Source organism: Trichomycterus rosablanca, chromosome 6 (assembly GCF_030014385.1).
Source record: "Trichomycterus rosablanca isolate fTriRos1 chromosome 6, fTriRos1.hap1, whole genome shotgun sequence".
Taxonomy (NCBI): Eukaryota; Metazoa; Chordata; class Actinopteri; order Siluriformes; family Trichomycteridae; genus Trichomycterus; species Trichomycterus rosablanca.
Window position 1 is genome coordinate 4,188,439 of NC_085993.1, and position 20,190 is coordinate 4,208,628.

General features: G+C 41.7%; 1 protein-coding gene across 1 annotated transcript in view; it reads right to left on the bottom strand.

Moving 5' to 3' along the window:
- Positions 1 to 20,190, bottom strand: part of kdm4aa (lysine (K)-specific demethylase 4A, genome duplicate a) — a 62,436-nt gene that overhangs the window by 10,354 nt on the left and 31,892 nt on the right. The window contains exons 18-21 of the mRNA XM_062997292.1: positions 18,407 to 18,595; positions 12,896 to 13,066; positions 10,336 to 10,455; positions 6,097 to 6,189 (exon numbers count right to left, since the gene is read on the bottom strand). Coding sequence (XP_062853362.1) covers positions 6,097 to 6,189; positions 10,336 to 10,455; positions 12,896 to 13,066; positions 18,407 to 18,595 — 573 coding nt within the window. The remainder of the gene's footprint in view (positions 1 to 6,096; positions 6,190 to 10,335; positions 10,456 to 12,895; positions 13,067 to 18,406; positions 18,596 to 20,190) is intronic.

The window sequence follows — 20,190 nt, forward strand, 5'->3', positions numbered from 1 at the left end:
AAGGGTTTAAAGTTTAAAGCGTCAGAATACCCAAAGTAAATGCTGTGGCTAAAGCACATGGCCAACATTTTCCTTTATCAAACAAAGTAGAAATCTGATGTACAGTGTATCACAAAAGTGAGTACACCCCTCACATTTCTGCAGATATTTAAGTATATCTTTTCATGGGACAACACTGACAAAATGACACTTCGACACAATGAAAAGTAGTCTGTGTGCAGCTTATATAACAGTGTAAATTTATTCTTCCCTCAAAATAACTCAATATACAGCCATTAATGTCTAAACCACCGGCAACAAAAGTGAGTACACCCCTTAGTGAAAGTTCCTGAAGTGTCAATATTTTGTGTGGCCACCATTATTTCCCAGAACTGCCTTAACTCTCCTGGGCATGGAGTTTACCAGAGCTTCACAGGTTGCCACTGGAATGCTTTTCCACTCCTCCATGACGACATCACGGAGCTGGCGGATATTCGAGACTTTGCACTCCTCCACCTTCCGCTTGAGGATGCCCCAAAGATGTTCTATTGGGTTTAGGTCTGGAGACATGCTTGGCCAGTCCATCACCTTTACCCTCAGCCTCTTCAATAAAGCAGTGGTCGTCTTAGAGGTGTGTTTGGGGTCATTATCATGCTGGAACACTGCCCTGCGACCCAGTTTCCGGAGGGAGGGGATCATGCTCTGCTTCAGTATTTCACAGTACATATTGGAGTTCATGTGTCCCTCAATGAAATGTAACTCCCCAACACCTGCTGCACCCATGCAGCCCCAGACCATGGCATTCCCACCACCATGCTTGACTGTAGGCATGACACACTTATCTTTGTACTCCTCACCTGATTGCCGCCACACATGCTTGAGACCATCTGAACCAAACAAATTAATCTTGGTCTCATCAGACCATAGGACATGGTTCCAGTAATCCATGTCCTTTGTTGACATGTCTTCAGCAAACTGTTTGCGGGCTTTCTTGTGTAGAGACTTCAGAAGAGGCTTCCTTCTGGGGTGACAGCCATGCAGACCAATTTGATGTAGTGTGCGGCGTATGGTCTGAGCACTGACAGGCTGACCCCCCACCTTTTCAATCACTGCAGCAATGCTGACAGCACTCCTCCGCCTATCTTTCAAAGACAGCAGTTGGATGTGACGCTGAGCACGTGCACTCAGCTTCTTTGGACGACCAACGCGAGGTCTGTTCTGAGTGGACCCTGCTCTTTTAAAATGCTGGATGATCTTGGCCACTGTGCTGCAGCTCAGTTTCAGGGTGTTGGCAATCTTCTTGTAGCCTTGGCCATCTTCATGTAGCGCAACAATTCGTCTTTTAAGATCCTCAGAGAGTTCTTTGCCATGAGGTGCCATGTTGGAACTTTCAGTGACCAGTATGAGAGAGTGTGAGAGTTGTACTACTAAATTGAACACACCTGCTCCCTATGCACACCTGAGACCTAAAAACACTAACAAATCACATGACATTTTGGAGGGAAACTGACAAGCAGTGCTCAATTTGGACATTTAGGGGTGTAGTCTCTTAGGGGTGTACTCACTTTTGTTGCCGGTGGTTTAGACATTAATGGCTGTATATTGAGTTATTTTGAGGGAAGAATAAATTTACACTGTTATATAAGCTGCACACAGACTACTTTTCATTGTGTCAAAGTGTCATTTTGTCAGTGTTGTCCCATGAAAAGATATACTTAAATATCTGCAGAAATGTGAGGGGTGTACTCACTTTTGTGATACACTGTATGTGCTTTCAGGGCATCTGCCAACCTACTTTCTAGTTTCTGTGCAAGGTGACCGACCTATTTTTACAATCCTGACCGGGTTTTCCAGAATGACAGGCTAAATAAAATCATGTACTGAAGCAGACTCCCCAAATCTCTTTATTCTGCTTCTATCCTCGCTCTCAGGAAGGTCCCGATAAGCAAACTTAAAGTGCAGCGTGAGAGGAAGACAAAATCATGGCCACAGGAAAAAAACACTAAAGTTAATAGTGATAGAGGTCATCAGCAAAGGATCCAGCAGTCAGGAAATACCACACAGACCGCTCCCCAGCAGAACCAGAATGAAGGAACTTGAAAAGATCTTGTAAAGATTTGTTTTAGAATTGTCCAGACTGTGATGATCTCTGCAGCTCTTTACAGACGTGTAGCAGGACAGGAGGAAGACCAAAGCCTTTGAACTTTGGAGCTGAAAAGACTTCTGAGAGACCTTGGACAGCCAAGAAACAAACACATAGACTCTTGACCAGATCAAACCTGATCTCTCACTCCAAGATAACCAAACTGAAGCTCTCATGTTGGGCACATTAGCAGAAGAACCAATTCTTTGGTTTGTTTGTTTATTAGGATTTTAACGTCATGTTTTACACTTTGGTTACATTCATGACAGGAACGGTAGTTACTCATTACACAAGATCCATCAGTTCACAAGTTTAATATCAAACACAGTCCTGGACAACCCTGCATCTCCAATCCACCTCACTTGCATGTCTTTGGACTGTGGGAGGTAACCGGAGCACACGGAGTAAACTCACACAGACACGGGGAGAACATGCAAACTCCACACAGAAAGGACCCGGACCGCCCCACCTGGGGATCGAACCCAGGACCTTCTTGTTGTGAGGCGACAGCGCTACCCACTTTACTGCCACTGTACTGCCCTCTTTACAGATGTAAAAGCTGGACAATAAAAAAGCAGGACAGGAGGAAGACCAATGCCTTTGAACTTTGGAGCTGAACAGACTTTTGAGAAACCCTGGACAGTCAAGAGACAAACACATGGACTCTTGACCAGATCAAACCTGATCTCTCACTCCCAGATAACCAAACTGAAGCTCTCATGTTGGGCATATTATGAGAAGAACCAGTTCATTGGAAAATAATGCTTGGCAGAACTGAAGGTAAGAGAGGAAGAGGATGGCCAGGACCAATATTGGTGTATACCATTAGAGCAACAAGGAATGAGCTTTTAAGAAGCCTGATAGACAGGATAGCCTGGAGAAACACTATCCACATAATAACATTACTAGATTATTTCAGTCTGTAGTCTGCTTGGGCTTCTCATCTTAAAACATCATGTTTTAGCACTAAATGTATACTTTTGGTATTAATTTAGGATATTTGTTCACTTTAATGTGCAAGAAAATACCAGTTACACTTTTAATTTTCAAATGGGAGGATCCCTCTGCTAACGTTCTGTAAATTATGCACTCATTTATAGCACGGTACTGGAAGGAAACCACAGGATTGGGATTATGATGGGGCCACACAAACTACAACCCCAAATCAGAAAAAGTTAGACAGTATGGAAAATGCAAATAAAAAAAACAGTTTCTAACATTTACATTTACATTTTCGGCATTTAGCAGACGCTTTTATCCAAAGCGACTTACAGTATTGTGACAGTATACAGTCTGAGCAATTGAGGGTTAAGGGTCTTCCTCAAGGGCCCAACAGTGGCAACCTGGCAGTGGTGGGGCTTGAACCGGCAACCTTTCGATTACTAGTCCAGTACTTTAAAAATGTAAATGTAAATGTTAGAAACCGCTAGGCTACAACTGACACCCAGCACATTTGTCTTTTATTTGATGTTAGACAGGGTGAACCTGAGATATTTCATGTTTTATCTGCTCAACTTCATTTCATTTATTAATAAACATCCATTCCTGCAACACATTCCAAAAAATGTTGGGGCGGGGGCAATTTAGGGCTAGTAATGAGGTGAACAAAACTAAATAATAATGTGATTTTAAACAGGTGATGTGAACGGGTGATTGTAATCATGGTTTGGTATAAAAGCAGCATCCAGGAAAGGCTGAGAGTCTCTGATGAGCAAAGATGATCAGAGGATCCAGTTTATCCACAAATGTGTGAGAAAATGATTGAAATGTTAAAAACAATGAACCTCAAAGAAAGATTGGAAGGGATTTGCATATTTCTCCTCTACAGTGCAGAATATCATTAAACTATTCAAGGAATCGGGAGGAATTTCAGTGTGTAAAGGCCAAAGGTGCAAGCTTAACCTGAACACCTGTGATCTTCCATCCCTCAGACTTCACTGCATCAAGAACCACCACTCAAATATAGCTGATATAACCACATGGGTGAGGGATTAGTTCAGGGGTGGGCAATTAAATTTCCCAAGGGGCCACATAAGAAACTGGGACTGTTGTGGAGGGCCGGACCAATAAGGTGAACTTAATTCTGCTCAATATTAATTTTATCTCTTTATTTACATTTACATTACATTTTCAGCATTTAGCAGACGGCTTTATCCACAGCAATTTACATTACAGTTACAGTATACAGTCTGAGCAATTGAGGGTTATGGGCCTTGCTCAAGGGCCCAACAGCAGCAACCTGGCAGTGGCGGGGCTTGAACCAGCGACCTTCTAATTACTAGTCCAGTACCTTAAGCACTAGGCTACAACTGTCCACTCTTTATGAAAAGCAGTAAATTGTACAGTTCTAATAAGCTGTTAATGTTTAGATGTTACAATCAGAAAATTAGAAGTAAGCAGAGTAAAAACATCAACAATATTTCACTATTTAAACAAACAAATGCAAACAAAAACAAAAACAAATGTGAACAAAATGTGCAGGTTTTTAAACTTTACACTATTTTGTTTTGAGTCTAATTACCTCATTTGTTTTTCAGTCCTTTGTTATTGCTGGATTTTCTTTTTAAAATGACAAAGCTGGTCCTGACTGCTTCAGTTTTGGATGTGTTAAACTTTATAAAAAGTCCGTGTTGCTTTTGCAGTTTAGTTAGTGAAGCTTCAGGTGTGACTCTCCGCATCGTTCATGTTCTTGTATTTCTCTGTTTAGTACCGTAACAGCGATTTAGAGCCTAAATTGTGATCGTTAAACAGCATTACACCTGACTTCAGTAAATAAATACTTCAGAAGTTCACGTCTTGTTAAAAACTCCACCGTCAATCACACTCAGCTCTGTTCGCATTACAGTGAAGCTGATACACTCACACACACACGTAAATCCAAACTTGCGGATATTTAAAGACACAGAGCTCCCGTCAAAACAGTCCTGTTATATTGCATGTGTGATGTACATTTATTCACATCAAAATTTTAATTGCCACGAATCTCATGCGGGCCGGTTGGGGATGTCTCGCGGGCCGGATGTGGCCCGCGGGCCGTACAATGCCCAGGTCTGGATTAGTTTATCAAACCTTTATCGAGCTCTACAATACAGAGTTACTGCACAAATGATACTTAAAACTTTACTGTGCAAAAAAGAAGCCTTATGTTAACCATGTCCAGAAGCGGCATCGACTTCTCTAGACTCTGAGGCATCTGGGATGGACCATCACACAATGGAAACGTGTGTTGTGGTCAGATGAATCAGCATTCCATGTCTCCTTTGGAAAAAATGGACCAACGACCCCGTACTGTTGCACATCTTAAGACGTGTTTGCATGCAGAACGAGACAAAATAAAAGCTGAAACACTAAATCACTTGGTCTCCTCGGTGCAAAAAAGTGTGTTGAAAAGGAACGGCAACATTACAAAGTGGTAAATGTTTTACTGTCCCAACTTTTTTTGGAATGTGTTGCAGGCCAGAAATGCAGGAATGGATGTTTATTAATAAATGAAATGAAGCTGAGCAGATAAAACATGAAATATCTCAGGTTCATCCTGTCTGACATCAAATAAAAGTCAAAGTCAATGTAAGAAACTCTGTTTTTTATTATTTGCATTTTCCATGCTGTCCCAACTTTTTCTGATTTGGGGTTGTATAAGACCTTAAAATGGGGTTACTGTAAGCGGTTGGATGGTGCAGCAGTCTTATATGTTAGCTCATCTCCACTGAGAGCTCAAGCTCTTCATGTATTAAATGTCAAAGATGTTATCATTGCAGCTGCAAAAATGCATCCTGTGCTTTGTGGTTGAGGTGTCAACACAAGTAACGAACGATTCACTGAGAACATAGCGTGACTCTCTATTTGTGTAGTACGGCTCTTTGTGAAAGACACGAAGCCCTGATTGAAGTGTTACTTTTAAGAAATGCAATAAAGCTATTAGGCTGGTTATTTCATTTTTTCTCAGGTCTAGACATTTAATGCATGTTGCTCACCAGTCTGGTTTTGACCCGTTTGGGCAGCTCCTCGTCTAATGAGTAGACGTCGTCTCTCTTGGCGGTGAGCTGGGAGCCGTCCTCGAACTCCACCTGTACAAAACCACACAAGTTACAGCTTAAAGTTCACGTCTAACGTTTACACTACAGGCCACGTCTGTCTGAGCAGTTTTGTAAGCGAGCATCAGTGTTTTAAACTGAATGTGTGCAGCTACAGGAAGCCAGTGAAGAGAACGCAGCAGTGGGGTGATGTGGCTGCGTTTAGGTTGGTTAAAAACCAGACGAGCGGCTGCATTTTGAATGAGCTGCAAGGGTTTAATAGTGAACTTGGGAGCACCTGCCAGAAGGGAGTTGCAGTAGTCCAACCGTGAGATTACAAGTGACTGGACCAGAATCTGAGTGGCTTCCTGTGTGTATGACCATTATAATTACAGCATAATTGACTGTTGCTTTGCCTCGGTTGGAAAGAAAACCCAGATTTATCAGCTATGCAAAGAGGAAAATTTGTTTGGATGGTGAGATTTAACCCAAAAAAAAAAGTCAGGCTGTTTGTTCATTGTGCACAACCAAGCCAACTTTACATCATCGCTTCTGCTTATTTATGGTCAAGGTTTTAAGCTGCTGATTCCGGTGTAGCAGGGATGAAATGTTGGTGTTGGTGTGAAGCAGAGATGTTCACAAGTCACAAAATACGAGTCGAGTCACGAGTGAATATAATCTACACAAAACATACAGTATATTGGAAATGTAGCATAGAAATAAACAAATAATATGTAAATTCAGATAAACACAATAACAGATTAGCGAGTGTGTTTTGCCGTTTTACTTCGTGCCTTTACTTTCCTAGGTACCAGTTAAAAGCTTAAACTGTCATTTTCTTTTCATTGCAAATTATGGCACAGCGGGCAAAATCCCAAACGCAGCAAAAAATCCATAACCGCTGCTCACCTTAGCTTCTGTTCTTCCAGATGCTATTACATTCATAAGCGCGTGTCCCATTAGGAATATAATCCGTTATTTTGTAAATGTGCTTATAATTAAAAACCTCCAAACTTTTCCCGGTTGTGAAGTAAAACACGAACTCGTTAGAAAGCCGATCGAGCGTTTCATTGACATCATCTGTGTGACGCAAACTGAATAAATGCAAATAACAGCATTTCTTACTAATAATTACAATCAGAAGGTCTGAAAGCGTTTCTTACAATCATTAGCGCCGATTCTGTAGGAGCGTTCCATTCACATTACCTGTTACTGGGTTCTATTTATACATTCCGCTCTTGCTGTAATCACTGCAGGCAGCCCAGGGTCATTGAGAATGAAAAACATCAGGTCTTTAAAAGCCTTGTCCAGGTTTAGACAGCTCTACATGATGAACAGATTTGACGTTTTTTTTTTGCATGGCTTTTTTTATAGGGCGCGTCTTTCCAGTGACACCCTAACTCACGTCCAGTCTCATCTTTGGAAGACCTGACCTCCAAAGACCTCTGGGCTTGTTAGAGTATGATGGGCAGTTGTAGCCTAATGGTTAAGGTACTGGACTAGTAATTAGAAGGTTGACGGTTTAAGCCCCACCGCTGCCTGGTTGCCTCTGTTGGACCCTTAAGCAAGACCCTTAACCCTCAATTGCTTAAATTGTGTACTGTCACAACTGTACGTCGCTTTGGATAAAAGTGTCTGCTAAATGCCGAAAATGAAATGTAAATAACGTTATAAGTTATGGTGTATGCAGTGAAGTGCAGCTCAGTCTGGTACCGTCGATGCATCTGTTTCACTGTTGGTTCCTCAAACACAGACGCTTCCAATTACAATTAGGGCTGGCACCGATCCCATACTCTGTATCTGTATCAATCCGATATTGGCCCAAATCACTGGATCGGATATCGGAAGGAAAGAAACGTGTAATCCGATCCGATACTCTTGCTTAATGTAAATAACACTTAATGTAAATAACCATTAATGTAAAGTAATATGTAAAGTGCCGTTTACTGCCACTCACTCTTGATGACATCATTAACATGTGCCACTGATCTACAACTCATCTGCAACAGCCATTCAGAAATTAAAACACACTGATCTACTTCAACTTTTAGCATTTTAAACAATCATCTACTACTGCCACATCTAAATCACTGTTTAAGCACAATAAAAATCATCTACTACTGCCACATCTAAAACACTGTTTAAGCACAATAAAAACCATCTACTACTGCCACATCTAAATCACTGTTTAAGCACAATAAAAATCATCTACTACTGCCACAACTAAACACAATGTGTAAAACACAATAAAAATCATCTACTACTGCCACATCTAAATCACTGTTTAAACACAATAAAAATCATCTACTACTGCCACATCTAAATCACTGTTTAAGCACAATAAAAATCATCTACTACTGCCACATCTAAAACACTGTTTAAACACAATAAAAATCACTTTATAAATGATAAATCGCTCACCTGAGATAAAGAAAGCCTATCTTGTCCTGGCTTGAAGATCTCTCACATCCTCAACCATTAATCCATTAGTGTTATGAAATAAAACAAACTACATCGTTTCCCGTTTAGCCACAGACGTCCTCTTCAAAATCCAGCAGGGTTTTAATAAGCGCGCTTTGGTTTTTAATAAACTAAAAACGTGACAGAACTTTAACAGAAAATCTCAACTCTACGTCAATTCTAATTGGTCCATCGCCTTTGATTGACATCCACATCTTCCAATTGTAGACAATTTGGAAGACACGCCGTAAAGCGAGATGTGTCACGTGAACAACAGCTGGAAAGTAAGTGAAACCAAAAATGCTGCTAAATGTTCTGTGTGTAAAAGTGAAAATAAAAACAGCAGTTTTGTATAAATGTGATGTTGTAGCTCCTGTATTTATTCCTTTAGAATATTAGTTTCACAGTCTGAGCATTGTTATTTAGATAGCTAGTTTACCCATGGTGCACTGAGACGTGTATTATTACTGCTTAGTTGTTTGAGAGGAGAAATGACTGTATCGGATTGGTATCGGCAAATACTCAATGTACAGTAACGGTATCGGACATAAAAAAGTGGTATCGAGCCAGCCCTAATTACAATATACGCTGATCCACATTCTGGATGTTAAACTAGTTCCATTTATGTTCATGTCACTGTTTTACATTTCCGAGTCCTGATCCTGATTAAGTTTAACATGATCAGAATCTGCACCACAATCTGCTTACAGCTGGTACAGAATTCACTTATTCGCACACACATTCACACTTGGAGAATTTAAGCAGCTCCAGATGACCCGACCGCATGTCTTTGGACTTGTGGGAGGAAACCAAAGCAGCTGGTAGAAACCAGGGAATCAAACCTAGGCCCTTCCCGCTGTAAGGCGACAGTGCTAACCACTACACCAACATGCCACTCACAAACCTGAGTGCTGGAAAGGCATTGTACGTGACTACTGAATGGAGCTATTGAAAGTTTTTGATTTGTTTATTCATGTTAAAAAATAGATAATAAATGGAAAAAAAACAATCTGAGCCGGTGTCTTTAAACTTTTGATTGGTATTGCACTTTTTCAGCCTGGCTTTTAAAAAAATATTTTTGTTAATGCATTTTCTCCCCTTTTTCTTCCTTTTTTTAGCGCGTCCAATTGCGTCACGCTTCCTCTCCTCTCCATTGAGGAGACCAAAGCTAACCCAAGCTAACCCTCCGACACGTGGGCAGCACGCCGTATGCATCTTATCACCTACTCTTTGATGAGTGCAGTGCAGCTCAGTGTTGTGTATGGAGAGACACACCCTGACAGCACTCTTTTCTCATCTCTGTGCAGGCACCATCAATCAGCCAGCAGAGGTTGTAATTGCACCAGTCATGAGAGAGAGACCCCACCCGGCTTAGTCCCGCCCATATCTGAACAACAGGCCAATCGTTGTTCATGTGGCAGCTCAGCCTAGCCGATATGATGTATTCTAGTTCCCAGCTCTGGTTCCAGCGTGTGTTTTTACCGCTGCGCCACCTGAGCGGCCTATTTCAGCCTGGCTTTTGATGAGAACTTGAAGTTTTAAACTACATTTTATAAAGATATAAATAAATAAAAAAATCTGAAGCCTTTGTTCCTTTTAACCTTGATATGGTTACAGATTAATCCTAACCCACATCTGATCAGGAAATGATTTGGTGTAAACCCAGTACTAAGTTAAATAATTTTTTCTCACTCATTTTCCTTCGAACGTGGCGACTGAAACGCTGAAGTGTTAAGTTACCTGGTACATCTGGATGACACGGGCAGCCACAAACTTTGCTCCGTAAACGATGCCGTCAGTCCAGCGCACCTGCACCACGTCTCCGGGGGCCGGAGGACCCAACTGGGCACAGTCACGACTCTATATCAACACAAACCACACGTACATTTTTATATACCTAGTACAAAAATATGTAGACATCTGACTATTAGCGTAGTTTAAATCCCATTCTAGAGCATTGGGCATTTGTAGTTGCCCCCTACTCTCTTGGCAAGGCTTGTCTGTGAGAGTTTGTGACTATTTTATCAAAAAAGCATTTGTTAGGTCAGTCACTGATGTTCGAGTAGCAGGACTGACTTGCAAACAATGTTCCAATTCATCCCAAAGGCATTCAGTAAGGCTGAAGTGGAGGTTGAGGTCAGGGCTCTTAAAAATGCACGTCTGTATGAACCTTCCCCAAGCTGCTGCTGTAAAGTTTGAAGCACGTGATTAATGTTATATGATTGGTTTTATATCTGTTGGAAATGGGTGTCCCTATACTTTTGGCCATATAGTACATTCTAGCCATAATAGAGAATAGAGCCATAATCGTTTTTATTTGTCCAAATAACAGCCGTGTGCTTACCAACAACTATATGTCTATAATAAAAAAGATTTTATGGGCATAAGGGCAGTTACGGCCTAGTGGTTAAGGTACTGGACTAGTAATCAAAAGGCCACTGGTTCAAGCCCCACCACCGCCAGGTTGGTCTTGGGCCCTTTAGCAAGACCCTGAACCCTCTATTGCTTAGACAATATATACTGTCAAAGTACTGTCACAGAAAACAGTACGCGAAAAGTAGCCGGATGACCTACTGCATGGGCAGCCATTTTTGAGTATGCAAACAAAGCACACTGCAGTCCGATAATCTATCCCATAATTCAACTGGAGCTGATAGATGGAATTCATTTAGTCTGATTTTAAAATTGTTATAACTGTGGCGATGTGACATTATGCATCACGTGACGTTGGTAAGTAAGGATGGTAAGGATGGAAGATGTCCAGGGTTGAGTGCATACGGCACAGTTGCGTACTGAAAGAGTGTACTGCTTTACTGGCTGAGAAATGCACACTGCTCCGAGTTTAGTACGTACTGTTTAAGTATGTGATTTAAGACGCAGCCAAGGTCTGACGTGACGTCCAAGTTTGACATCTCGTGGCCTCAGAGAGCTTTGATCTCAACCCCACTGAAACCTCTGGGATGAACTGGAGGGCTGACTGTGAGCCGGACTTCTCTGTGCCTGACCTTTAGACTTGGAACAAGTTCTAACAGACACACTTCAGAATGTTATGGAAAGCCATTCCAGATGTTTAGGTGTTTATGTATCTGCGATGTCCTCTGTACCTCCCGGACGATCAATGCCAAGAAATGCCAGGTTTGTATTTATAAAATGTCATCGCACTTGGTGGAGGTCAGTTTTGTGGACAGAAATTAGTCAATCTAATATGAATATGAACATATTTCAAAAATATAAGGGTCATTCCTGGGATTTGGTGCCTTTTGGAGCTTAAAACTTTTTGAAAATGAAACACTGTTTTTATTTGTTTTTCATGTTTTATTATAAAAAGGACGTGTTATACTTTGCCAAACTAATATTGGTCAAGCTAAATTACACATGCACCTCATATACACTGTGACGTCCACCCTGTTATGTATTAGGTCGTAACAGGTTGGACTATAACAGGGTGGACATTCTGACATAAAATTAGCCATTAACTAGTGAGTGAGAAAAAAAAGAATGCTCTGCTTTTTAGTGTGATTATATTTAAAATGATCACATCGTGTTGCTTTTTCTCATATATCCCATAACAGGGTGGACATGTTATGGTCGACCATATAAGACTTTTAGGATGAAATGTGGAAAAAACATTAAAATGAGGAGTTTAATAAGCCGCTCATCTTCCACAGTTGTTTTCCCTCTAAATAGATCATGTGAGCTCCAGGAAATGATGTCAGTATGTAAAACAGTTCTTCATTTTAAGAGACAGTAGTAAGAAATAACAGGGTGGACGGCAACCTGAGGGACGTGTGAAAAACCCTCATAATCAGCAATAACATGGAACTCATAAAGAAAAATAAAACCAAGGTTTAGAGGGACTTAAGCAAAAGCTTTTAAACAGGATTGAAAGACTGAGATATTTTCATGATTAAAGCTCATATACTGGGGACATGAGAAGACCTCTGGTGTCTAAGAGATAAAAACAATATGAATACAGTCATTTTATTTTGGGTATGGGTGTAGAAAACATTGTGTTTTGTATTTGAAAGTGTGAATTATTTCAGTAAGATGTTTAGAAATTTTATTATTTGAAATTTACTTAATAAATACAGTGATCAGTACTGGGGACACAAAAGGCAACGAATTGTAGGAATGACCCGTATACATTTAATAAATGTAAAAGTACTTAAATATTGTGCATTACGCTTCTGGATCCTCTTGTATCTATAATAAAGATGTTTAACCCTGTATCGGTCAGCCTTTGTTCTTAATCTTGGTTCTGTCTTAACCTGGGCAGTTGGGAAGCACTGAGTCCACCTACCACAATGTCCTCAGGAAAGAGGTTGTCGCTGAAGGAGCCGTCGTCAAAGTTGACCTCATAAAACGTCTCCTTGGTCAGTCGAACCACTTCGCACTGGTAGTATCGACCGTTCTTGTGCTTGCAGATCACTCTCTGGCCTGCATGGATTTCTCTCATGGCTTCTTTCTTCCGCTGTTGGACAGACGCAATAGAATGAGGGGGTTTTATGCAGGTTTGGACACCCATGGAAAATTAAACCATGTTTAATTACAGCTAGTTACTAGCTGTAGCTTATATTTTATTTATTTATTAGGGTTTTAACATCATGATTTACACACTTTGGTTACATTCATGACAGGAACGGTAGTTACTGGTTACACAAGATTCATCAGTTCTAGTTTAATGTCAAACACAGTCATGGACAATTTTCCAATTCACCTCACTTGCACGTCTTTGTACTGTGGGAGGAAAACGAAGCTCCCGGAGGAAACCCACCCACACAGACACAGGGAGAACATGCAAACTCCACATAGAAAGGACCCGGACTGCTCCACCTGAGAGTCAAACCCAGGACCCTCTTGCTGTAATGCGACAGTGCTACCCACCGAACCACTGTGCCGCCAGCTGTAACCTATATGTTGCTTTGCATACCACGAGCCCCCATGACCCGTGTCCAATCTGTAGCTGTTTATCACCTGCCGTGGTTGGATTCCTGGAAAGCCATGCTATGCTACATGTGACTACGACCCCAACCCCCCCCCCCCCAAAACCCCTCGTGCAGGTGCATTGACCAGTCGCAGAGATCTCATATCGCACGTCAGTGGAAAAACATGCCACCAACATGCAAGCCAACTGTGTTTGTGTGGACGCCCGGCCAGGTCGGTGGCTCTGCCGACTCCGCAGTGGTGTGCTAGAACGTTAGACTGTGTGCCTCCCGAGTATCAAAGTGTTAAAACCAAATCAACAACACAAAGTGTGCAACATATCAATAGGTCTGAATACTTTATGAATCTACTGTACATATTTTTTTAAACACCACTTTAAGAGTCTGAGTTCTTTAGTCATTTATTGTGGGTTTTAGAGAAATAAATAAATGAATGTGCTATAGATTTGGCACATCACACAATGTATGGTTTCTTTATTTCCAATGTCTTTTTCATTTTAGTCAAGAAACAGAAGCCGTGCATTAAACTGTGCAGAAGTTAGTTTCCTGTACAGTATGTGTTATCTCTCTACAAGACTGTCATCACTTCCCCCTGCAGTGATGTAAGCACCACCAAAAGAAACCACACTTTGCACAGACTGGCACTCACAGTAATGCAATAATCCCATGACCACGAACTCAAATATGACACCAGCATTCAAATGATTTCGTGCAAAACACAGACATGAGCAGAGACACGCTGGCACGTGTGCAGCCACCAAACAAACGAATGTAAATTGAGTGAAACTCTAGAGGCAGGGTCACGCCCTGGACTAGCAGATGATGTGGTGGTGATGTTAAGATGTTTGTTAAAAGCACAGACGTATCGCACTTAGAAATATACAGATACCTGAACTATAAATACACAGTTTGGGGAAGGTCCCTGCCTGTTCTAGCAGAACTGTACCACTGTGCAGAAAGATAATGATTAAGGCAAACATGCCTCGTGTTTTACCACATTGTGGTGGGTTCGGTTTGCCCAGAATCACTGGGTGCAATGCAATTACACGCCCCGGACATCTCATTCACTCACTCGCTCACTAGCCTATCCCAGCAGTAACACCCTGGACGGGGCCGCCAGTCCATCGCATACACACCCCTTCACCTATATGGCAATTTAGTGTCTCCAGTTAACCTGACTGCATGTTTTTGGACTGTGGGAGGAAACCGGAGCTCCCGGAGGAAACCCATGCCAACACTGCACAGAAAGGACCCAGGACCTTCTTGCTGCGAGGCGACAGTGCTACCCACCGAGCCACCGTGCCGCCAACATCTCATACAGACATACCCAATCATGTCTGTACCATGGACATGTACCATTCAAACCCTGGATCCCAGCAGTAGTGGACTAGTGTAATTTACGACTGCATGACCTAAACACCCAAAGGAGCTAAACGGCAACGCAAAAAAACTTGACAGTTCATTTCTGTCACAATGGTTTCCCTTTATTTGCTGATTATTGAAACAAGCTTTGTCGAAACTAAGCCAGGCTTCCTGCAAATAGTCACTGGCCAAGTTAGCAAAAATATTGCACAAGTCTTAAGAATTCTAGTTCACTGGGTTCTGAAGGTAATTTCACCTCAATTTTAATATCCGCCGAGAATGGCCGGATACTTGAAGGAAGGAGGGAAGGCTTTATTGCTCATGCACAGTTGTGACTTCTGCTGTCTGGTCGAGGCGCCTGCTCGTGTGGTAAGATATTTGCAAAGTTCAGTGTGTACGTGCCTCGCCGAGACTCGGTGTTACGTGCCAGCATAGCGTGTAACACGAGTGCTTGTGTTTTTTCCCCCTTTTGTTCACAGGTGAAGGATCAGTTGCTGCGCAGGCGCATCAGGCAGCAAGTCGGATTCACTGCTTTCTACTGTGAAGGCGGGTCATGCATGAGAGAGCGAAAGAGAGTGTTCTGTTATTGCCTGTGCGAGACCAGTATTTGTAGGGTTTAGTATTAGTCATACTCTGTATGTATGGATTATGTTTGTTTGTTTGTTTATTAGGATTTTAACGTCATGTTTTACACTTTTGGTTACATTCATGACCGGAAACGGTAGTTTATCTTCACACAAGGTTCATAAGTTCACAAGGTTATATCGTACACAGTCATGGACAATTTAGCATCTCCAATTCACCTCACTTGCATGTCTTTGGACTGTGGGAGGAAACCGGAGCACCCGGAGTAAACCCACGCAGACACGGGGAGAACATGCAAACTCCGCACAGAAAGGACCCGGACCGCCCCACCTGGGGATGGAACCCAGGACTTTCTTGCTGTGAGGCGACAGTGCTACCCACTGAGCCACCGTGCCGCCCTGTATGGATTATGTGTTAATGTGATGTATGATTATTGTATATACTGTAGTTTCTCTATCTCCTCTAGTTTGACCATTAAAAAATATTTGATTTTATTTATCCACACGTCCCTTCGTATGTGCTGTTTTGTTTCTCTGCTATTCTAAGCATGGATAGGGGCGTCTGGGCACGTCTATACATGCACGGCAGCTTTTGTTCTGAATCTTTTATAACACCCTATGTTACACCGATCAGCCATAACATTAAAACCACCTCCTTGTTTCTACACTCACTGTCCATTTCATCAGCTTCACTTACCATATAGAAGCACTTTGTAGTTCTACAATTACTGACTGTAGTCCATCTGTTCTCTACATGCTTTTTTTAGCCCCCTTTCACTCTGTTCTTTAATGGTCAGGACCCCCACAGGACCACCACAGGTGTGTTAGTGTGTGTTGTGCTGGTATGAGTGGATCAGACACAGCAGCGCTGCTGGAGTTTTTAAACACCTCACTGTCCCTGCTGGACTGAGAATAGTCCACCAACCAAAAATATCCAGCCAACAGCGCCCTGTGGGCAGCGTCCTGTGTCCACTGATGAAGGTCTAGAAGATGACCGACAGCAATAGATGAGCGATCGTCTCTGACTTTACATCTACAAGGTGGACCAACTAGGTAGGAGTGTCTAATAGAGTGGACAGTGAGTGGACACGGTATTTAAAAACTCCAGCAGTGCTGCTGTGTCTGATCCACTCATACCAGCACAACACACACTAACACACCACCACCATGTCAGTGTCACTGCAGTGCTGAGAATCATCCACCACCTAAATAATACCTGCTCTGTAGTGGTCCTGTGGGGGTCCTGACCATTGAAGAACAGGGTGAAAGCAGGTTAAAAAGGTATGCAGAGAAACAGATGGACTACAGTCAGTAATTGTAGAACTACAAAGTGCTTCTATATGGTAAGTGGAGCTGATAAAATGGACAGTGAGTGTAGAAACAAGGAGGTGTAGAAACACCTCCTGTATTTTTGTATAGGTTAGTTTTAGCAGGTTTGGTTTATTTCTTTCAATGGGCACCATTCAGGTTCGGTTTATGATTAATTGGTGAGATTTGTTTTTCTTTGCATCATTAGTGCCATTCCTAACTCTTTCATGTGTGTATCTGTGTATTTATTTATGTAATGTCTTATTCACTTCTGCCCTAGCACTTATAAATTATTTTATGATGCACCTGCTGATATAAAAAACAAATCTTTTTGTTCTATGTGTGCACAGTCCACCAATCCCTTCATATTCCCCCATTCTTCGGTAAATTTGTGCATGAGCTCTGTTTTCATGCACAGAGAGCCATGCCCTAGTTTCCACGCTCCTTCACCTTCGTATTGGTGCCCTAAGCAACCAAGGTCCTTATACAATTCTGTCTGCTACAGATATTTGCCAACTGTGCCTGCTTGAGGGTGCCCAGCCGACTAGTAGCAGAGCTGCGATTCGAGCTCGGGGAGCTTAGCGGATTATCCTGCTGTGCCACCAACAGCGTAGTGTATAGTGATAGAAGGAGTTTGTAACACTTCACCTCTGGCAGGTGAAACGATGCAGAGAGCGTCTCGGCACTGACTGCATGAGGGGTGCACTATAAGAACTGCAAGAAATGGAGAGGGTGGACTTACATATAAACAACAAGCTGGACTGGACACAACACTGATGCCACTCTGTCAGTCTGTGGTGGCCAGCGCCCTCTTTTTTGCTGTAATGTGCTGGGGTGGTGGCATCAAGGCTGAAGATGCCAAAAAACTACATAAGCTGGTGAGGAAAGCCAGCTCTGTTGTGGGTTTGCAGCTGGACAGTCTGGATGTAGTGTGTGAGAGGAGGATAAAGGACAAAATCAGGGCCATCTTGGACAATCCTTCTCACCCTCTCAATGAGGAACTATGGCAGCTGGGCAGTTTTTTTTAAGTCTAATAGGTTCATTCCACCAAAGAGCAAGACGGAGCGTTCAGGCGTTCTTTTGTGCCAACTGCCATCAGACTGCATAACAATAGCAGAATACACAGACTGCCCCCCCCCCCCCCCCCACCCCCCACATACAATAACTCAAATACCCCGCCCCCCCCTTTCCCAGCACTGGACTCTACATTTCATTATACACACATATGTATATATTTACATATTGAATATATAGTGTTTTATTATATAGTTGTAAATGTCATACTGCTGTATAATAGTAATTGCATCACATAGTTAATATTTTTTATTTTATTTTATTTACTCTATTTACTGTACTTACACTGTACTAAAGCTGCTGTAATACTCGAATTTTCCCCATGGGGATCAATAAAGGAATCTTATCTTATTAAATATGGGGACAAAATGCAAAACAAAACCAAAAACAAAAACTCTACTGATGCGCCTTGACTAACTGAATAATCTGGTGATTCATGGACTTTAAACGTTAGTAAAAAAAATCCCTATCATGAAATTATGAACACCGCTCTCCTCCTCAACCAACTCTATATATACATTTAGTACTAAAATCCCGTACCTCTGATTGGACGGGGCCTTTATGCCGGCAGCAGGTGACATAGACGATGAAGGGCCAATCATCCGGGTGCATGAGGACGCCAGCAGCCTGGGCACAGGTTGGGTGGTACGAGGTGGGACAGCGCCCGTGAGAACACTGCACGCAACAACCCGTGGTTTTCTTCATCCTCCTCTTACAGTAGTAGCATTTCTGTACACAAATCACATGCCAGCGAGAAGTCAAGAGTTTGTTTGTTTGTTTATTTGGTTTTTCTAACACCTTGTTTACTCTGGTGAGTTATTTTAAGGCAGGACCGGTTATGTGGGGCAGGAATTTAATGCGTTTATAAAAAAGTCCTCAAGTTTGTATTTGTAAGAAAGTTTATGATCATATTTGCATTGTTGGAAGTCAAGAGGGTGAATATATGTGCTGAAGGGTTTCAGACCATTAGACATTAAAAACAGTATCAGTTTAAATACGTTTAAAACAGTTTGACAGTATTAGAGGGTAGAATAAGGGCAGTAGGGCCCGACAGCCTAGGGGAGGGCAAGGGCATTAGCAAGAACTGTTTTTATTAGGGATGTTGTTCAGTTTTTAATCAAGCGTTTTTTATTGGGCTATGTTTGTGCCACTTTAAACATACATCACTGTGGTAATTTGCTTTAATGTAGCAACACTGTGTTTATACTGTAAAGCGATAACACGGGTCTTTTTCCAGTTTGCGGTCGTGAGGTACAAATTACTCGAGCTGCTGCTTCTACATATTGTAAAATGTTGTGGGGTGTTTCGAATAATAATTTTTGTTTTAAATAAAGCGTGAGAAATCATCACTAGACAAAATTACAGTTACTAATTGACGCTTTAATATCATCTTTGGTCAGAGCGCGTTTGTCTCGTCGGGCGTCCGCGCACACAGATACACGTTACAGGCAAAATGAGCTCAGACTCGGTCTAACTTTAATTCAGAGGAATTTGGATGGAAAGTCCATGGACTGTACACGTCGTGGGAACATTACAAACACTGGTGTTAAATGGATCGCAGTGGACAGTAGACGCTTTAACATAGTTAACGATGTGGGTCGACATGACGTTATACTGTACGTGTTGCATCTAGAAATGGTTCATATTAGTACCCTGAGCTCCTGTTTTCAGTGGCAGGGTTACGAACAGGAAAAAAATCCTCACTTTTGCCACATAATGTGAACAGTCACTTGTTATTTTAAATAACTGGCTGGAAGATGGGTAGCTGTTAACAACAATATATAGGCATTGGCTGGCTTTCTAAAAATAATTTATATTTAATAATTTTATCATAAATTAATAATATTTTCTTGCAATAAAAATGTGCATAACTTCAAATTTTGCTTAGTTATTTTTGCAGTCGATTAATCGATTAATTTGGTTCTTTAATAAATCTTGATTAATTAAAAATTAATCTCGATTAAAAATAATTTAATCGTGTGAAAGCCCTAGTTTTTATTTATTTATTTATTAGGATTTAACGTCATGTTTTACACTTTGGTTTCATTCATGACAGGACCGGTAGTTACTCATTACACAAGATTCATCCGTTCAAGCTTAACATCCAACACAGACATGGACAATTTTGTATCTCTAATTCACCTCACTTGCATGTTTTTGGACTGTTGGAGGAAACCGGAGACACAGGGAGAACATGCAAACTCCATACAGAAAGGACCAGGACCGCTCCATCTGGGAATCAAACCCAGGACCTTCTTGCTGTGCTCAGTGCTACCTACTGAGCCACTGTGCCGTCAGAACGGTTATTAGATTTAGATGTTAAG